Below are 15,627 nucleotides of genomic sequence, written 5' to 3' on the forward strand. Positions count from 1 at the left end.
GGGGGGGGGGGGGGGGGGTGGTATGAGTCATTTCATATTTTCATTTTTATTTGTAAAATTAAGTTGTTATACTTCTTGCTGCGGGGATAGAGAAAATAAGGCAGTATTCATATTATTGAAGTTTACGCATCAGAGAAAATCTCATAGTTACTCGTCACTGGCCAAGTATATATTCTATATACGTATTCATATCTTTCCAATTAGGGTTCGCTTTGGTGGACCAATTCGATTTTGATTGAACACAAGTGCAGGAAGCGTTTAAGGTAAAATTAGGTTTTGGATTAGGGGGGACGGATGGGGAGCGGAGATGATCGGGCGTTTAGGGTGAGCTTCAGCGGCGAAGGATTGGCAAAGCTGCGGGGGCAAGTGCAGGAGAAGCTTAAGGAGTTCATGGGGGACTACACCGACGATACACTTGTGGTACGATATCGATGAATGATTTTCTCTAGGGTTTGTTTGACAATTTTTGCAGAAATTTGAAAGTTGGGGGAATCGTGGGAGTGGAGAGTGCTGTCACGCCTGTAATTATTTAGTATTGGGGTTTAGTTGAGTCTGTTGAAGACTGTATTTTGCCGCATTTTAATGTGGAAAGTGACATTGCCTGGAATCTGAGTCAAGCTGGAACCTGTTACCAAGTTTCATTTCTTTGCTGTTTTTATTGGTTTCAATTTATTGAATTTAATCTGTGTTCTGTAAATGCACGGTTCAGTCTGGATGCATTTAGTTTATCTTTAGTGCCACATCACTGGAGACAGCATAAGATAGAATGAGTTTATCTAGTTTCTTTATCAACTGGTAGCTTCAACATTGTGCTATATTGTTGCACCATACTGCTATTTGTAGTTCTATTTGATTGGTAAAATCTGCTTGTACTTGAATCATGCAACTGTAGTAACAGGTTTGTACTTCCACTACAATGGGAAATATATAATTTGTATAGGGGGTTCCATATGGAACTATATGTGGGCCTCACAGTAATGATGCTGGATTGTTGTTTTTCATGTGATGAAATGTTCTAATTTTGGGATTTCTAAAATCATAGAGAGCTAATTAGATTTTTTCTTTATTAATGGCATAACAATCAAGTGAACTGTTCTAACCATGTGAATAATTTGTCTTCTCATGAATTCCCTGATTTTATCAGAGGCAATTTTGTCTACCAGGTTGTCTGAATACAAAGCTTAATTTAATTCAAAATTAGAACCTAAGTGAGGCCTGAGTGAGTGAACTTTCTAATCTTATATTAATTCTTAAGTTGGAATGTGGTCTAGATGCTATTGCTTGGTCTGAATGTTACTTCTTGAAAGATTAGAAGAAAGCAAACAATAGTCTGCTCTTTGCTGTTTGAGCTCCCTTTTTGGTCCCCTTATGACTTTGACCATTTGATGTTACTGACATTTAGTAATTAATGAATGAATTGTTCCTGGCATGGACTGGGGAGAAGAATTGTGATTAACGCATCAAGTACATTGGTCAAAGCCTGCTGGAAACTATTTTTATCCTTTTCAACCTAAGATATCAATGAAGTAATAGTAAAGCTGTAACACATGATATCTACGCCTCACAAGTGTGAACCTTAACTATTGAAATATCTAGTACTGTGATGAAAATTGAAGAATGAAGAACTTGAATCAGACATAAGGAATATATGAATACGCGTTTGCAGAAGGAAAAGGATATGCTCAAAAGTTGATGGGTGTCTTACTAAATTGGTATAAGGTTTAGTAATCCTGATATTGGAAGTAGGATACTCACACTGAATCCTGTCTCTATGTGTATTATGTGTGCGTGTATCCAAGTCATTTAGATCTAAAACTTCTATTGAATCTAAGCACATGGTCGGGAAATTATAAATAGTAATAGGCTGAAGATGGTTTGTTGCTGAGTTGAACCCCACTTGGATTGCATACCAACCTGTTTATTGCACAATATAGACCAAATAACCAAATTTTATAGTTACAAAATTTGAGATATTTGATTACATAGAAACTTGACTTGATTCCTTCAAAAAAAAAAAAAAGAAAAAAAGAAACTTGACTTGTTATGACATTCCCCATTTATCTACTTGGCTGGTTTGAATTGAGAAGTGCTATCATTGTGGAACTTCAGAAGTTCAATTTTGAGAATGTTTTATGGTATGCATTACATGTAGGATATTAGATATGTTCCAGACTTCCAGAAGAGGGTGGCATTAGTTGTGGAGGCCTTGTAATGATTTTATGCATTTGCAGGAATATGTCATAGTCTTGCTCAAAAATGGAAGGAATAAAGAAGAAGCAAAGAATGAATTGGATGTTTTCCTTGGTGATGACAGCGACTCCTTTGTCTGTTGGTAATTTGATTTACATTTTTTTAGATTGTAATTTTCAGTGCTTGCTTATTGAATACTATATTCTCATTACTGGTTTTATTATCTTGTTAAAGGCTGTGGGATCATCTTAGTTCAAATTTAAATCTGTACATGCAACAACAAGAAGCCCTTCTTGATGGAGTGGTCAAAACAAGACCTGCCAGTGTGGAGCATGCTGTGAAGAATGAAATCCACCATGTGAAGTCTGAATCTGACCAAGTGAAATCTGACAGACCAAGATCCCGCCATAAACGGGAATGGAAAGGCCTGCTGAGAGATGCAGATGAACACCCAACTCTGCAGGGTGTTGTGGTGGATACGACTCACTCACAGGTGGAAAGTCAGCATAAACTTGCTCGTACAACACATCCTATATCTCCCAAGCCAGAAGCTCACAGGAAAAGAAGTAGACCTGAAGATGGGCCAACAAAGAAGGTATATTTATGGAGATGTAGATCAATTCTCAGTTTAGAAACTACTTCCCGAATCATAATGTGGCATATTATGGCCTTATGGCTACATTAGTATATACAGTAGAGTCAGAAGTCAGCCAACTGATGTATCTGGGCTTTGAGTTTAATATTTATTTATTTATTTATTATTTTTTAAAACTTTATTGTCTATTCATATCTACCTTATTTTATTATTTATTTATTTATTTATTTTTTCAATTCTAATATGTGAACTCTACTGAAAAAAAAAAACTGATTGGAGTTTAAGCTCAGTTAGCTTCTGTTAGAATCATATTCTTCATGCAAATTTAATTGCTTTTCTATTTTTTAATCTTGTGCCATTTCTTTCAAAATGAACTAATTTTTTCCTTCATAAAATGAGCATTATCACATTATTTTAGTACTATGGTACATGGTCCAAAGTACCTTATATTTGGGTGTACTTAAATTGCAACATCTATCCTTGATATGTGTGAGGGAAAAGAGGGACTAAAAGAGCAACTGTTCTGCTATAGGGAGGATTGTTGAATTTCATTTTGTGTGCCAGAGTGGATTGTTATTTGGATCCATGAGAATTAATGACAATGTCCATAAAATGTGTTTTGTTTCTTCACACTCTAAGCTGTACTAATTGGATTCTCTGTTGAATAATTCCTATCATTCAATACAATCTGATCTGCCCAGTTAGTGCTAGATTTCTTTGGTAATAGGGACAGGATGAATATCTTTTTTTTTGAAAACGACAGGATGAATATCTTTGATATTAAGTATTACCACCTAACTTCTGGGTGTATTTTGCCTGTTTTACTCATTATGCTATTTTGAATGCCTTATTGCTTTAATTTTTTGATCTGCTGATGTAGTGCCACTATGCTACTGTTCATTTGATCTGTACAAAACATACAAGCAAATATTCTTTTGTTATTAAGATTGACTTGTTGCCCATTTACTCTGCTAATTTGATATAAGTCTCTTTCTTTTTGATAGAGAGAATCAATTTCTCAGGCAACAATTGCTGCTCCACGAAGATTGCTGCAATTTGCAGTGCGTGATGCAGTGGCTACTTCAAGGCCATCTGCTGAACCATCACTGAAACGCCTTCGTTCTGTGGTTTCTACATCTATGGAGGAATCAACAGAAGAACGCCCACACAGATTACGGTCCGTTGCAAGGTTGCCAAATGCCATGGCCACTGCTATTAAAGCTGTTGCTGAAGCTGCCAAAGATGTGAAAAAAATTAGATCATCAGCTAATGTGTTTGATAGACTTGGTAGTGCCACTGAAACATTAGACACTAAAGGCCAACTTGAGTTGAGGGAAGATATTTCTGAAGATGTTGAAGATGAAAAATTTGTTGATGTAACAGAAGTTCCCTTGACTTATCATCAGAGAAGTGATTATAGTGGACGATATGCTTCAAAATTGCAAAGTGACACTGTGATGGCTTCTGACCCCGCATTAGAAGATGGAGATTATGGTGACATCAATGTTGTCGATCGAAGTGCTATGGATGCCTTCCAGAAACATTCTTATGTTGGAAACAACAGTGTGAACCCACCGTTGGTTGAGCACAGTGTGGGTAACAGGTCTGATGGAATAATGCTAAAGTCAGCGAAGGATCAGGATCATCCTACATCTACACCCTATGCTTCTCGTAAAATGATGACTGGACCTCTAAATGTGAATACTTGGAAATCACCTCAATATCAGGAGGCGAGGAAGGCAGTGGAGTTAGGCTATAATAAATCTACACAAAGCAGTGAGACAATGGGAGCCAAGTCTGGCATGCAAGTGATGAAAGAGAATAGTACTCCTATGGCTGTTGATAATGGAAATGTAGGATATTTGTGTGATTTAATATATGAATATGATTATTGATCAGCATAAGATTCGTGTGCTTTTGATTCAGACATTTTACATGTTCATATATCTCATTGTGTTTCAGGTCAAATCCAATTCAGACATGAAAGTGGAATCCCAAAAGATACCGTCTGCTGTTCCTGGTGAGTCTGGTTGTCTAGCTTGTATGTGAGTTTTGAGTTCATTGTTGTCTTTATAACCCTGTTAGCTGTATATTTACCTGTTACTTCTATTCGGGTATTTTGTGCAGGCTTATACTCCACTGGAACACCTACTGAGGATTCTGATTCCCGGACAATCTTTGTCAATAATGTAATTACTCAAACTTTAGTAATAAGCTTTGCATCTGTCTTCATTCATTACTAATACGGAGTATGAAATTTCTCCCTGATTTGGTACAGGTCCATTTTGCTGCTACAAAGGACAGTCTTTCACGGCATTTCAATAAGTTTGGGGAGGTGCTTAAAGTGGTTATTTTAACTGATGCAGCAACAGGACAACCTAAAGGGTAAGCTGCTTTTTCAACCACATTCTTAACATCTTTAAATACTGTTGTCTAAACTTGTAGTGAAAACAGATCGGCTTATGTAGAGTTCATGAGAAAGGAATCAGCAGAGCATGCTTTATCACTTGATGGAACCTCATTCATGTCACGTATTCTTAAGGTGTGTTTTCAAATGACTTGTTTCCTGTTGGACCGGCACTCCGGCAGAGTGATGGTTTTAGTCCTTATTTTTATTTACAATTTTTGGACTTTACAAATGTGCCTTAACAAATTAAATTAGCCTATAACTGGATGATGTTTGCATTGACGACCCCCTACATATTGTTTCATGCTTGTGGTCCTTGGAAAGCTTAAAAAGCTAATGTGGAGTGGAGTAACATAAAATCAAGCTTTTTTATTCCATGATCTATGGCTGTGATCAATGGTTGTTGAACTGCCATTTTTAGGTTGAACTTCATGTTTGTGACCGCGGTACATTGAACTGCCTTATTTAAGTGTAATTAACTGTATGTGTTGGAATAAGGGAAAATTGCACTTTTCGTCCCTAAATTATAGGGTAATTGTCTAATTGTTGGTCCTGCTCACTTTTCGTCCCTAAACTATAATTGTTGTTGCAAATTTCGTCCTTTTAATAGCATGTTGTGCTCTCTTCTACGTTGCAAATTTCGCCACTGATGTTTTGTTAGTAAAGGGACGAAATTTGCAACGTCAATTATATCTCAGGGACAAAAAGTGCGCACGATCAACAATTAAGGAAGAATTTTACAATTACCCTATAACTAAAGGATGAAAAGTTTAATTTTCCCTTAAGAATAATTATTTCATTTTATGTGTTCATGATTTATCCGTAAATGCAGGTTGTGAGGAAAGGCTCCGCTCCTCCTGAAGCTACTACACCTACCATCTCATGGCCTCGAATTGTGAGAGGTGTATCCTTCGGCGCTTCTAGGTTTGGCCGGAGCCCTTTCCCCAGAGGCATGCCCAATGCATATAGGGCCCGAGGCCTCACAATCAAACCGGGCGCGAGGAGCTTGCAATGGAAGCGCGATGCTCAGTCAAGTCCAAGTCAAGCTTCTGCCTCAACCAATGCAGTTCCGACTTCTTCCACCCCTCGAAGCATGACCTACGTTCGGACAGAACAGAAAACAACAAATGGAACCTCCAACGCCGCCTAGTTCTTCACCACACCATTCTTTTGCGCCCCTCTGACAACACAGAAGGATTCGAATCCCAATAAACACGCTTGGCACCTCGGATTATGTTTTGCTTGGTCAGTGACATGGGAGACAGGTATGTTGAATGAAGGGCATAGCAGGCAGCTTTGATGATAGTTGGGAATTTGGGAGGGTGGTATACAGCTGAGAATAGCGGACGTTATTAATGTAGTTATTTTTCGCAATATATGTGAATAGGAGACTAGGAGACACAATTTGTCTAATCGCTTTATATTTTAATTTTTGATCTATTGAAGAAACTGAGAAAAAAAAAATAAAAAAAAAAGAAAAAACAATGTCGAGGTAGAGCTTGTTCCAATCGCTTTTTTGTCTAAATCCATTTTCTGTTTGATGCAACTTGTCTTTCAATAAATCATTGTTGTACTCTCTCAACATACTCGTATTCTAACTTTTTCAAGAGGGCAAATTATTTGTGGATTAGTCTAAAATACACTATTTATATATTGAATGTTTACAATTAAATATTTACAATTTACATACTAAATATTTACAATTTAAATGGGGATTGGGGAATATTCAATATGTAAATTGTAATGGTTTCACCTTTCAAATTGGACCTGATTCCATGGTATAACTATTGTTTTAGAGTGTCCTGTGCCATTCAAGAGATATTATGGGACAATATTCAACTTGGCTTAGGATTCCTGAGGAAATTCCACAAGGAGGCGACTCCACTTTCTTTTACGGCCAGAAATCTCTACACTTCCACAAGGATTCGGCTTTAGTAGCTTCTGCGGATTGAGCGTAATATGTATGATTTCTTATAATAAATTAAAATTTACAAATTATTCCCATTCTAATATTCCTAGGTTAAATGTTTAGTACAATCTACATGAGTTGGTATTAGAATTGTGTATGTTAACATTGTGTTCGTAGTATGCGAATTGTGAATTTTTAAAAGGAAAATTGTGAAATAGTGAATGTTAGTGGTATACAAATTATGAATTTTTTAAAAATAATTGTAAACATTTAGTATGCAAGTGTGAACATTCAAAACTCGGATCCATCTACAAAGTGGACCCGGGTCCACAAAATAATTTGCAAATCTACATATTAATAGAGTAATAATATTCATTGATGTTAGAATTGGTTCGTTGATTTTGCATGTGATAATTACTTGTGAATTTTTATTTTTATTTTTTTAAAACAAGCAATAATATAATTAGTTCATTGAAAATATAAAAGCGAATAATTTTAATTAATAATTATCCAAGAAAAAGGATAGAAAATAAAAGACATATTCCATCGAATCCAATCTCCTTTATTCCATTTTTCTTAATTTTTTTTAGTCCACTACTAAATAATAATTAAAATAACAATAATAATAGTAATAAATCCCCTTTCCGCCATTTTCCTTGTCAAATATTTGTTCATTGATTCGAAAGCGCGAATGAGCTCAGTGCATGTAGGCGGCGACGAAGGAGAAGAGAGAAGCCCCGAGCAGGGATCCGACGGCGGGCAAGACAGCGAAGGCATCGCTTGCTGCCCCAGCAGGGCCTGGTGCAGCGGCAGCAGGGGCGGTGGGGGCGGCCGCACCGGCACCGGCAGCAGCAGGCTCAGCAGCCATGGCCACGCTCATGGAGGCGGCGGCGGCGACAAGGGCGGCGACGGCGATCTTCTTCATCTCCATTGTAGTAGGTACGTGAAGGCTTGATCGGCAACAACCTCGAGAAATTGGATTAATCACCGAAAACCTTCGTCGCTAATCGTTTTTGATTTTTAGGTTTTATTTCTGTGCTTATTTCTTGCTGTGTTTTATTGCTGTGCTGCCTTCTGGTATGGCCGGGGAAGAGGGTTTATATATGGGGAGGTTGGGGTGTTTTTGGGAATTTATTGATTATTTCTCACCACATATATTTATTTATGGTAGAAAATTTTGTGGTAAATTATGGGGGAGGGAGTGAATTTAGGGGAATTAGGTGAGATTTTGAGAGTCTTATGCTAACCAATGGATAATGGATAACAAATAAAGCATATATCGATTTATTTTTGTGTAGAAAATTGTTTTTAAAATAAGTTCTCAAATAAGGTTAAATAATGTAATGAATCTTGAACTTTTAATTTTCACAGAGTTAATTCCATTTTTGGTCCTAGATTTATAGGTGGCATTCCACTTTTAGTCCTTTTTTTTTAAAAAACATCCACTTTTGGTCCTAGTATTATTGTGGCATGACCATTTTTGGTCCTTCGTCAAGAAAACAGTTTAAATTTCGTCTAAAACAAGAGCATTTCAGTCTTCAATTTTGATTTTGTTTCAAAAAATAAACATATAGCGGGTCAACCTACTTTGTATAAAAAGGATCAAAATGTCATTGTATTTAACGGCATTTCAATGATTTTCTTGATGAAGGACCAAAAATGGTCATGCCACAATAATACTAAGACCAAAAGTGGATATTTTTTTAAAAAAAGACTAAAAGTGGAATGCCACCTATAAATCTAGGACCAAAAATGAATTAACTCATTTTCACAATATCTATATATTGATTGTTATGATATTTCTTTCGTTGAATATTATTAAATTGACAACTTCACGATCTCTTAATTTATTAGAATCATAGTCTATGAAATTCTACGGAGTATTTAGTAAGATTATACAAAATCATTAAATTGTGGAATTATTTTCCATAAACAGAATATTTTAAAATTTTATTTACCAAAATAAAGTATTTGTATTTTCAAATTAAAAAAAAAACTAAAGTATTCGTAAATCGCCAAGCACTTTATACTCAAATGACACTTCTGGGACTCTCCTTGAGGAAGGTCACATGATTGAACCCTAATAGTGGAACATTGACTTTTTGGACTGCAACAACTAATATAGAACAGATATACCTTGTAATATAGTCAATAGTGCTCAAAAAATATTTGTAAATTTATTTCAGTTTTTTTCATTTCACCATTGTCACAATCATATACTCTTTTTTTTTTTTTTTTTTTAAAGGATAAGACTTTAAATTTTATTGATAAGGATTTAACTCATACAACATACATAAAAAAATTAAAATTAAAAACTTGACCACTTCACTGTATTATCAACTTATTAATTTTTCATTTTATTTAAATAAAAAATACAAATTTAATTTTATATATAACCAATATCATCCATTAAAAATAGATGTATAGATGAGATTAATTGGAAGAATTTTTAATCAATTGTTTCAACTGTCGGGGGGAAGTCGTTAGCATAGTGGTGAGTATTTTTGTCTATCATGCGGGTGACCCGGGTTCAAACGCAGCAACAGGGAACTGTTTTGTTGCCGTTTCCTCTACTTTTTTTTTGTTAAATAAAATATTTCTTCACTATGAAACAGAAGTCGTTGTAGTATAGTGGTGAGTATTCCCGCCTGTCACGCGGGTGACCCGGGTTCGATCCCCGGCAACGGCGTAGTGTTTTTGTTTTATCTTTCATGAATTCCCAGTTTTTGCACGTTAAGAAAAACGAAAAATCCGACCTGCCGGATTCGAACCAGCGACCTAAGGATTTCAGTTCAATTTCAACTACAGTCCTCCGCTCTACCAACTGAGCTAAGGTCGGATTTGTTTATTTGCTGGGTATTTCATTAGGTTTGCCTTTCATTCAATAACACTGCTTGGTTCCTTGGGGGTGCCAAAGTGCCAATTCAATCCAACTTAATCTTGCATCATGTGTGTACATATTAAGCCTGTGTTCTGTGTAATATAGAGATATATTTAATATGCATACATCACAATACCTAATATTTGCGCGCGTTTTTAATCCTTTAATTAATCTCATTAATAGATCTATTTTTTAATAGATGCGATTAGTTCTAATGTGAGTAATGGGATCACTATAATGTACCATAATGCTTAAAACTGTAGTTTATTATCTTCTAAATAACAAGTTTTTTGACAACTATATACTATGATGGCACCTGTGTTATTATTTCAATTGGGTGGCCACAAGATCGAACCATGGGTATTTCAAAAAGAAAAAAATGAGTTCAATTATTATTAGCAACATTCTAAAATTTTATTATTTAATATGAAATGACGATAATATGAGTGAATAGCCAAGATTGATATTGTAGAAAAAATTTATGTCTTTGCCTACAATGCCCTATGCCCCTTTCCAAAAATGAAAAGAAGTGAAGGTTATTGTTATTGTTATTATTACAAAAAAAAAAAAAATACAAAAAAAAAAACATTGTAAGTAAAGACATAGAAATTGTAAAATCTGTGTTACTTTGTAACGTGACTTACTTTTTTTTTTTTAAAAAAAAAAAAAAAATACAAAAAAAAAAACATTGTAAGTAAAGACATAGAAATTGTAAAAGCTGTGTTACTTTGTAACGTGACTTACTTTTTTTTTTTTAAAAAAAAAAAAAAAATACAAAAAAAAAAACATTGTAAGTAAAGACATAGAAATTGTAAAAGCTGTGTTACTTTGTAACGTGACTTACTTTTTTTTTTTTAAAAAAAAAAAAAAAATACAAAAAAAAAAACATTGTAAGTAAAGACATAGAAATTGTAAAAGCTGTGTTACTTTGTAACGTGACTTACTTTTTTTTTTTTAAAAAAAAAAAAAAAATACAAAAAAAAAAACATTGTAAGTAAAGACATAGAAATTGTAAAAGCTGTGTTACTTTGTAACGTGACTTACTTTTTTTTTTTTAAAAAAAAAAAAAAAATACAAAAAAAAAAACATTGTAAGTAAAGACATAGAAATTGTAAAAGCTGTGTTACTTTGTAACGTGACTTACTTTTTTTTTTTTAAAAAAAAAAAAAAAATACAAAAAAAAAAACATTGTAAGTAAAGACATAGAAATTGTAAAAGCTGTGTTACTTTGTAACGTGACTTACTTTTTTTTTTTTAAAAAAAAAAAAGTAAGTCACGTTACAAAGTAACACAGCTTTTACAATTTCTATGTCTTTACTTACAATGTTTTTTTTTTTGTATTTTTTTTTTTTTTTTAATTTATAAATATTAATACATTAGGAAGAAACCCGAAACAATGAAAACCTCAAAAAGATAAATAAAAAAATTGAAGTAAACGCAAGCATAAAGCGACTGAATTTTCCAGATGAGCAGAAAAGGAAATGAGGATCCAGTGCAATATACCAATTTCTTTATGAGCTTTTCATCTTATTAACCAAAATTTAAGAAAAAAAAATTTAGTAAGATCACAATGTTACACGTAACACTCTTGACCTCCCACAAGTCCAACAGGGAAGGCAGTGGGCAATACTTAACATGGAATTATTTGGCAGAGTGAGCAACCCTCTCCTCCTCCCATCCTCCTATAAAACTAATTTCATATATATATATATATATATATATATATATTTGTTGTGTGTATGCATCCAATCCAAGTAAAATAGAGTTCATAAACAAAATATTGCCCACTCCCACTGCAATGCACCTTCCAATCTTCATATCCAATGTCCAATCCAACATATCTTAATCTGTTACACTCGAAATAAGATGGAATATGTCAGCAAAAACCAATCCTAACGTTATACGATTCTGCACCACAATTTCGATGGTTGGACCACTGATAAATGTTAAATTTTAATATACTGAAACTTCGTTTTTAATGTATTGAAGGTTCATTGAATCTTTCGTACATTAAAAATGTAACATTCAATATACTAATATATCAGTGGCCCACCTTGCAATGTGGATCATGGTACACGGGGTATAATGATTGCAATTTCGAATATATGGCAACAAGAAGCAATACAATTAAAGATCATGATTATATTTCAATTGCAAGAACAGCACTCGCTTTGCTTGTTGATAATTGTAAGTAAGGGAAGAGAATAATCGCACCTTACAAAAACCCAGTTATATATCCATGCTGTCTGGGTGAAATTTTACTTGCTTGAGACGTGCATCCTGTTTACCAAACAACCCATTAATTACAAAGCTTGTGGCTTTATTTTTATTAGGTCAAACTAACAGCACACATCTCAAAGTTAATAGAAACTGATTTTGTTTTTGTGAAGATGTGAAGTGAACATAGCAATTGAAAATTGTGGATACCAGACCGATGGGATAGTCAAGTCATTCAAAATATTAAGAACCATAAGTTTTTCCGAGAGGGTATGCATCTGAAAATACCTTATTATTAGAGCAGTTTTCACCTTATTTGCAAATTACTGAGGAAGTCTGAGAGCCTGAATAAAGTATGAAGTGGATCAAATCAAAAGGTGAGAGAGACCAGAAGAGATGTATCACAAGATCTTGTGAAAAAGGGGGAATTGGTTGCAAAATGAAGAAACCTTATATTTTTGGCAATAACTGTGCTTCCATCTTCAGAATCAAGATGCCGTAAAACCACTTCCTCCAAACGACCATCACGGTAGGCATGCTGTAAAACAAAAGCAATAAGACCTTAATATGGGGTATTCCAAAGAATACTGACTTTACAACAACACCACAACCTATCCCAAAAAAACAAAGATGGGACATAATTTTAACAAGACATATTTGCTTGTTGTCAACTCACCACAATGCACATACAGGTGGTTATGTACAGACATTGAAGTTAATAAAAAAATTATTGTGGCTTCCACATGGTCTACTAAATTTTTCCAATACTGTAATTACTAAATAACTCAATAGAAGTATAGAACCAATGCCTATCCCAACATAATGCCTAGCATAGATTCTATTGAATAAGGGCAAACATCCTTCAAGCACAGACAAGCTAGGGAAGAGTGACTGCAAAGTTGCCGTATTCCTGAGTCCTGACAGTTACGGGTTGTAGAGAGTGAAGGCAGACATCACATAAGCACTTCTATGCTAGGCATCTGGCTATGTTCAGAAGCATGGAGCATATTCCAAATAACACAACTACAATCCTTATGCCAAAACACAAACAAATATTAAATGCATTAACAAAAACCAGTGAGAATCTTCACATTTCATACCTTGTAGAAACAACTAGTCCCGAATGGGCAAGTTCCATTCCCAAAGTCAAAGTGCTTGCAATCAATAGAACTGGAAAAGAAACGAATTAGATAATAAAATATAACATACAACAAGATCACTGATTAAAGAAGGAAAGAGAGCATAGAAAGAGCACATTATGGGGCCTTTTCCTGTGTCAAGAAATGGAGGAGGGGGTACCTACTTTTTCTTTCAACAACATAATTCACAATTGCAACTCATATAAACTTATTAATCCATTCAAAATCTCATATCTGAAAAGTTTTCATTTGATCAAAAAAATATATTAGTTTACTTGTAGAAATCACATTGAGGTCATGTGGCCACTGAGCATAAATGTCAACCTCACACACAAGCAATGAAGGATCCAATAGGAGAATTGTCTCCTTCTACAGTTCAATGTAACAACAATGATGACAAGTCATCATCAAGCTCATAATTCTCAAACTTGATGTAAAGTGAAGATCAATGCATATGATAATGCATTCCATAAAAATGATCCTAATCAGAGAATGAGGTTGGCAGGCAATACCAGGGAACCCAGAGGCCCACATCCTACCCCTCTCCTTAAAGAAACAAAGACACACACAAATAATAATAACAACAAATTAAATTTTAAAAAGAGAGATACCTAAGTTTTGCTTTATAGTTGTCCACGATTTCATTTTTTTCTTCTTTTGAGGAGTACCAAATCACACTAGGAATGACGAAGTATGAAAGCTTTCGGCATATAGGGCACGCCCTCAAAGCAGAATTTACATCCAGTCCAGATGTTGGTGAACTACTACGCCAATTCCTGATGCATGATATGCAGAATGGATGATCACACTCTGACAAGATTCCAAATTTACGTTCAGCTGCTGTTGGCTTTGAGAGAACACGCTCAAGGCACACACTGCACTCTATTTCTTGACTATGTTTTAATGCTTCCAGATGATTTTGCCTTTTCTCACATGTTTTCATATGCTCCTCCCTCTCCTGAGGCCTAAAAGGATGCAAGCACTGTTTACCACAGGTGGGACATATATCTCCATGAATATAAGGACAATTATCCCCCCGCGGACAACTACCGGCAGCAGCAAAAGAGCAGATTGGTTGATCAGCTGGATTCAGACTCTTCAACTCCACTATATCATCAATCTCTAACAAGTCATGAGGTCCTGACTTTTGCTCCCATGCTGGTTTGTCGGGAGTGTGAATAAGTCCCTCCAAAGCAAAATGCTCTGTGGTGATACCTGGAACAGGACCCGAACCATTCACTACAGTTGCAGAAGCAACAGTCAAAGAACCCGAGGTCGAGAGTAAATTCTGATGAGAAGGTATGGAAGAAGATGGTGCAGAAGACTGCAATCGCGAAACCTTAACATGCTCATATCTGCACCTGCTTCCGTAAGCACAAATCCCTTTTTGGTAGTAGGTGCATATCTGTAACAATAATCCAATTACTAACAGTTCCAAAAGCTTACACCAGGTGCACATCATGCAGTTCTGGAACGAAGCTAATTACTAACAATCATATATTGACAAAATTCATAATTGCCTTGATTACCAAAGCATATAGTCAAGAATGTTACATTGTTAGGAGGGGCTTTCCAATCATGCGAAAACTCACAATGCTCCCCTTTCAGACATGCCCCATGAGCAAAAAACTTGCAAAGAACCCTGCACAAATTATAAACAGCTTAAAATCCATCAATCAAACAAAGATAATCCATTTTGCAGCTTTTCACATAAAAACAATAAGGAAAATCCAGAAAAAGCACATATCCACGACCTAAAAACCTAAAAACCTAAAAACCTAAAAATCCCCCCCACCTCAATTACCCCAACATCTTCCAAATTCCTCTTCGATGGCAGCGCACATAAGAAATTAAACCTTAACAATCAGCTAGCTCAATATACAATTAGAGAAATTAATCCACACACATTCAAATTCGAAAATCTTCGCCAATATTTCAATCGCAAAAATTCAAACGGAAACCGCTACCTTTTCGACATGGCTTCGATCTCTGGCGAAGAATCGGAGCCCGCAAACAATTTGCCGTGGGGATGAATAATGAATATTCTGGCCTTTTTCTACGAGCAGTGAAATACCGTTCGCACCGCTGTGTACCTCTCGCTCACAGAAAAACAACTAGAAACGTGCAGGTGAGAGGTGAGCGTATCAGAGGCTTTTGGCGGTTCCACTGCTGAGGTCACAATGGGTCTCAATCGTGAGTTAATAAACGCTTGCCACTTTTAGAAAAGATGTTAAAATATTGGGGCGGTTTCGGGATCTACAAGAGTTATGGGTCAGAGTGAGATTAGTA

General features: G+C 35.4%; 3 protein-coding genes and 2 non-coding genes across 6 annotated transcripts; 2 read left to right on the forward strand and 3 right to left on the reverse strand.

Moving 5' to 3' along the window:
* The first annotated feature begins 86 nt into the window (after positions 1 to 86).
* Positions 87 to 6,774, forward strand: LOC116016556 (nucleolin 1-like). Of its 2 annotated transcripts, XM_031256879.1 has the most exons (10): positions 100 to 165; positions 252 to 420; positions 2,232 to 2,332; positions 2,425 to 2,785; positions 3,790 to 4,638; positions 4,748 to 4,805; positions 4,913 to 4,974; positions 5,064 to 5,170; positions 5,240 to 5,327; positions 6,025 to 6,774. In XM_031256879.1, the coding sequence occupies exons 2-10, from the start codon at positions 295 to 297 to the stop codon at positions 6,340 to 6,342; spliced, it is 2,070 nt and encodes a 689-aa protein (XP_031112739.1). In that variant the 5' UTR covers positions 100 to 165; positions 252 to 294; the 3' UTR covers positions 6,343 to 6,774. The 2 variants fall into 2 exon arrangements, with proteins under 2 accessions (XP_031112740.1, XP_031112739.1); XM_031256880.1 differs by having other exon boundaries at positions 87 to 420; positions 3,808 to 4,638.
* A 798-nt stretch (positions 6,775 to 7,572) lies between these two features.
* LOC116017499 (arabinogalactan protein 23-like) lies at positions 7,573 to 8,196 on the reverse strand. Its single transcript, XM_031258095.1, has one exon. It carries the CDS (start codon positions 8,030 to 8,032, stop codon positions 7,799 to 7,801), a length of 234 nt encoding a protein of 77 aa, XP_031113955.1. The 5' UTR covers positions 8,033 to 8,196; the 3' UTR covers positions 7,573 to 7,798.
* A 1,522-nt stretch (positions 8,197 to 9,718) lies between these two features.
* TRNAD-GUC lies at positions 9,719 to 9,790 on the forward strand. The gene has a single exon. It is a non-coding gene; the product is annotated as a tRNA-Asp (tRNA).
* Positions 9,791 to 9,851: 61 nt separating this feature from the next.
* On the reverse strand, positions 9,852 to 9,940 carry TRNAY-GUA. The gene is given in 2 exon segments: positions 9,852 to 9,887; positions 9,904 to 9,940. It is a non-coding gene; the product is annotated as a tRNA-Tyr (tRNA).
* A 1,530-nt stretch (positions 9,941 to 11,470) lies between these two features.
* LOC116015567 (putative RING-type E3 ubiquitin transferase C3H69) lies at positions 11,471 to 15,616 on the reverse strand. The gene is made up of 8 exons (XM_031255671.1): positions 15,306 to 15,616; positions 14,893 to 14,980; positions 13,950 to 14,743; positions 13,300 to 13,369; positions 12,649 to 12,737; positions 12,488 to 12,543; positions 12,197 to 12,262; positions 11,471 to 11,829 (listed from the first exon to the last, which is right to left on the reverse strand). The coding sequence occupies exons 1-6, from the start codon at positions 15,314 to 15,316 to the stop codon at positions 12,507 to 12,509; spliced, it is 1,089 nt and encodes a 362-aa protein (XP_031111531.1). The 5' UTR covers positions 15,317 to 15,616; the 3' UTR covers positions 11,471 to 11,829; positions 12,197 to 12,262; positions 12,488 to 12,506.
* Between the last annotated feature and the right edge of the window lie 11 nt (positions 15,617 to 15,627).

The sequence above is a fragment of the Ipomoea triloba genome, chromosome 4 (assembly GCF_003576645.1).
Source record: "Ipomoea triloba cultivar NCNSP0323 chromosome 4, ASM357664v1".
NCBI lineage: Eukaryota > Viridiplantae > Streptophyta > Magnoliopsida > Solanales > Convolvulaceae > Ipomoea > Ipomoea triloba.

Bases quoted from the DNA above. Each gene is read 5' to 3' on its own strand.
- LOC116016556 (XM_031256879.1), top strand. From the start codon at position 295: ATGGGGAGCGGAGATGATCGGGCGTTTAGGGTGAGCTTCAGCGGCGAA. The intron at 4,975-5,063 runs GTAATTACTCAA...GATTTGGTACAG, and splicing joins GGACAATCTTTGTCAATAAT to GTCCATTTTGCTGCTACAAA. The intron at 5,328-6,024 runs GTGTGTTTTCAA...CCGTAAATGCAG, and splicing joins TCATGTCACGTATTCTTAAG to GTTGTGAGGAAAGGCTCCGC.
- LOC116017499 (XM_031258095.1), bottom strand. From the start codon at position 8,032: ATGGAGATGAAGAAGATCGCCGTCGCCGCCCTTGTCGCCGCCGCCGCC.
- LOC116015567 (XM_031255671.1), bottom strand. The intron at 13,370-13,949 runs GTATCTCTCTTT...TTTCTTTTCCAG, and splicing joins AACTATAAAGCAAAACTTAG to TTCTATTGATTGCAAGCACT. The intron at 12,544-12,648 runs GTTTCTTCATTT...TACTTTATTCAG, and splicing joins GTTATTGCCAAAAATATAAG to GCTCTCAGACTTCCTCAGTA.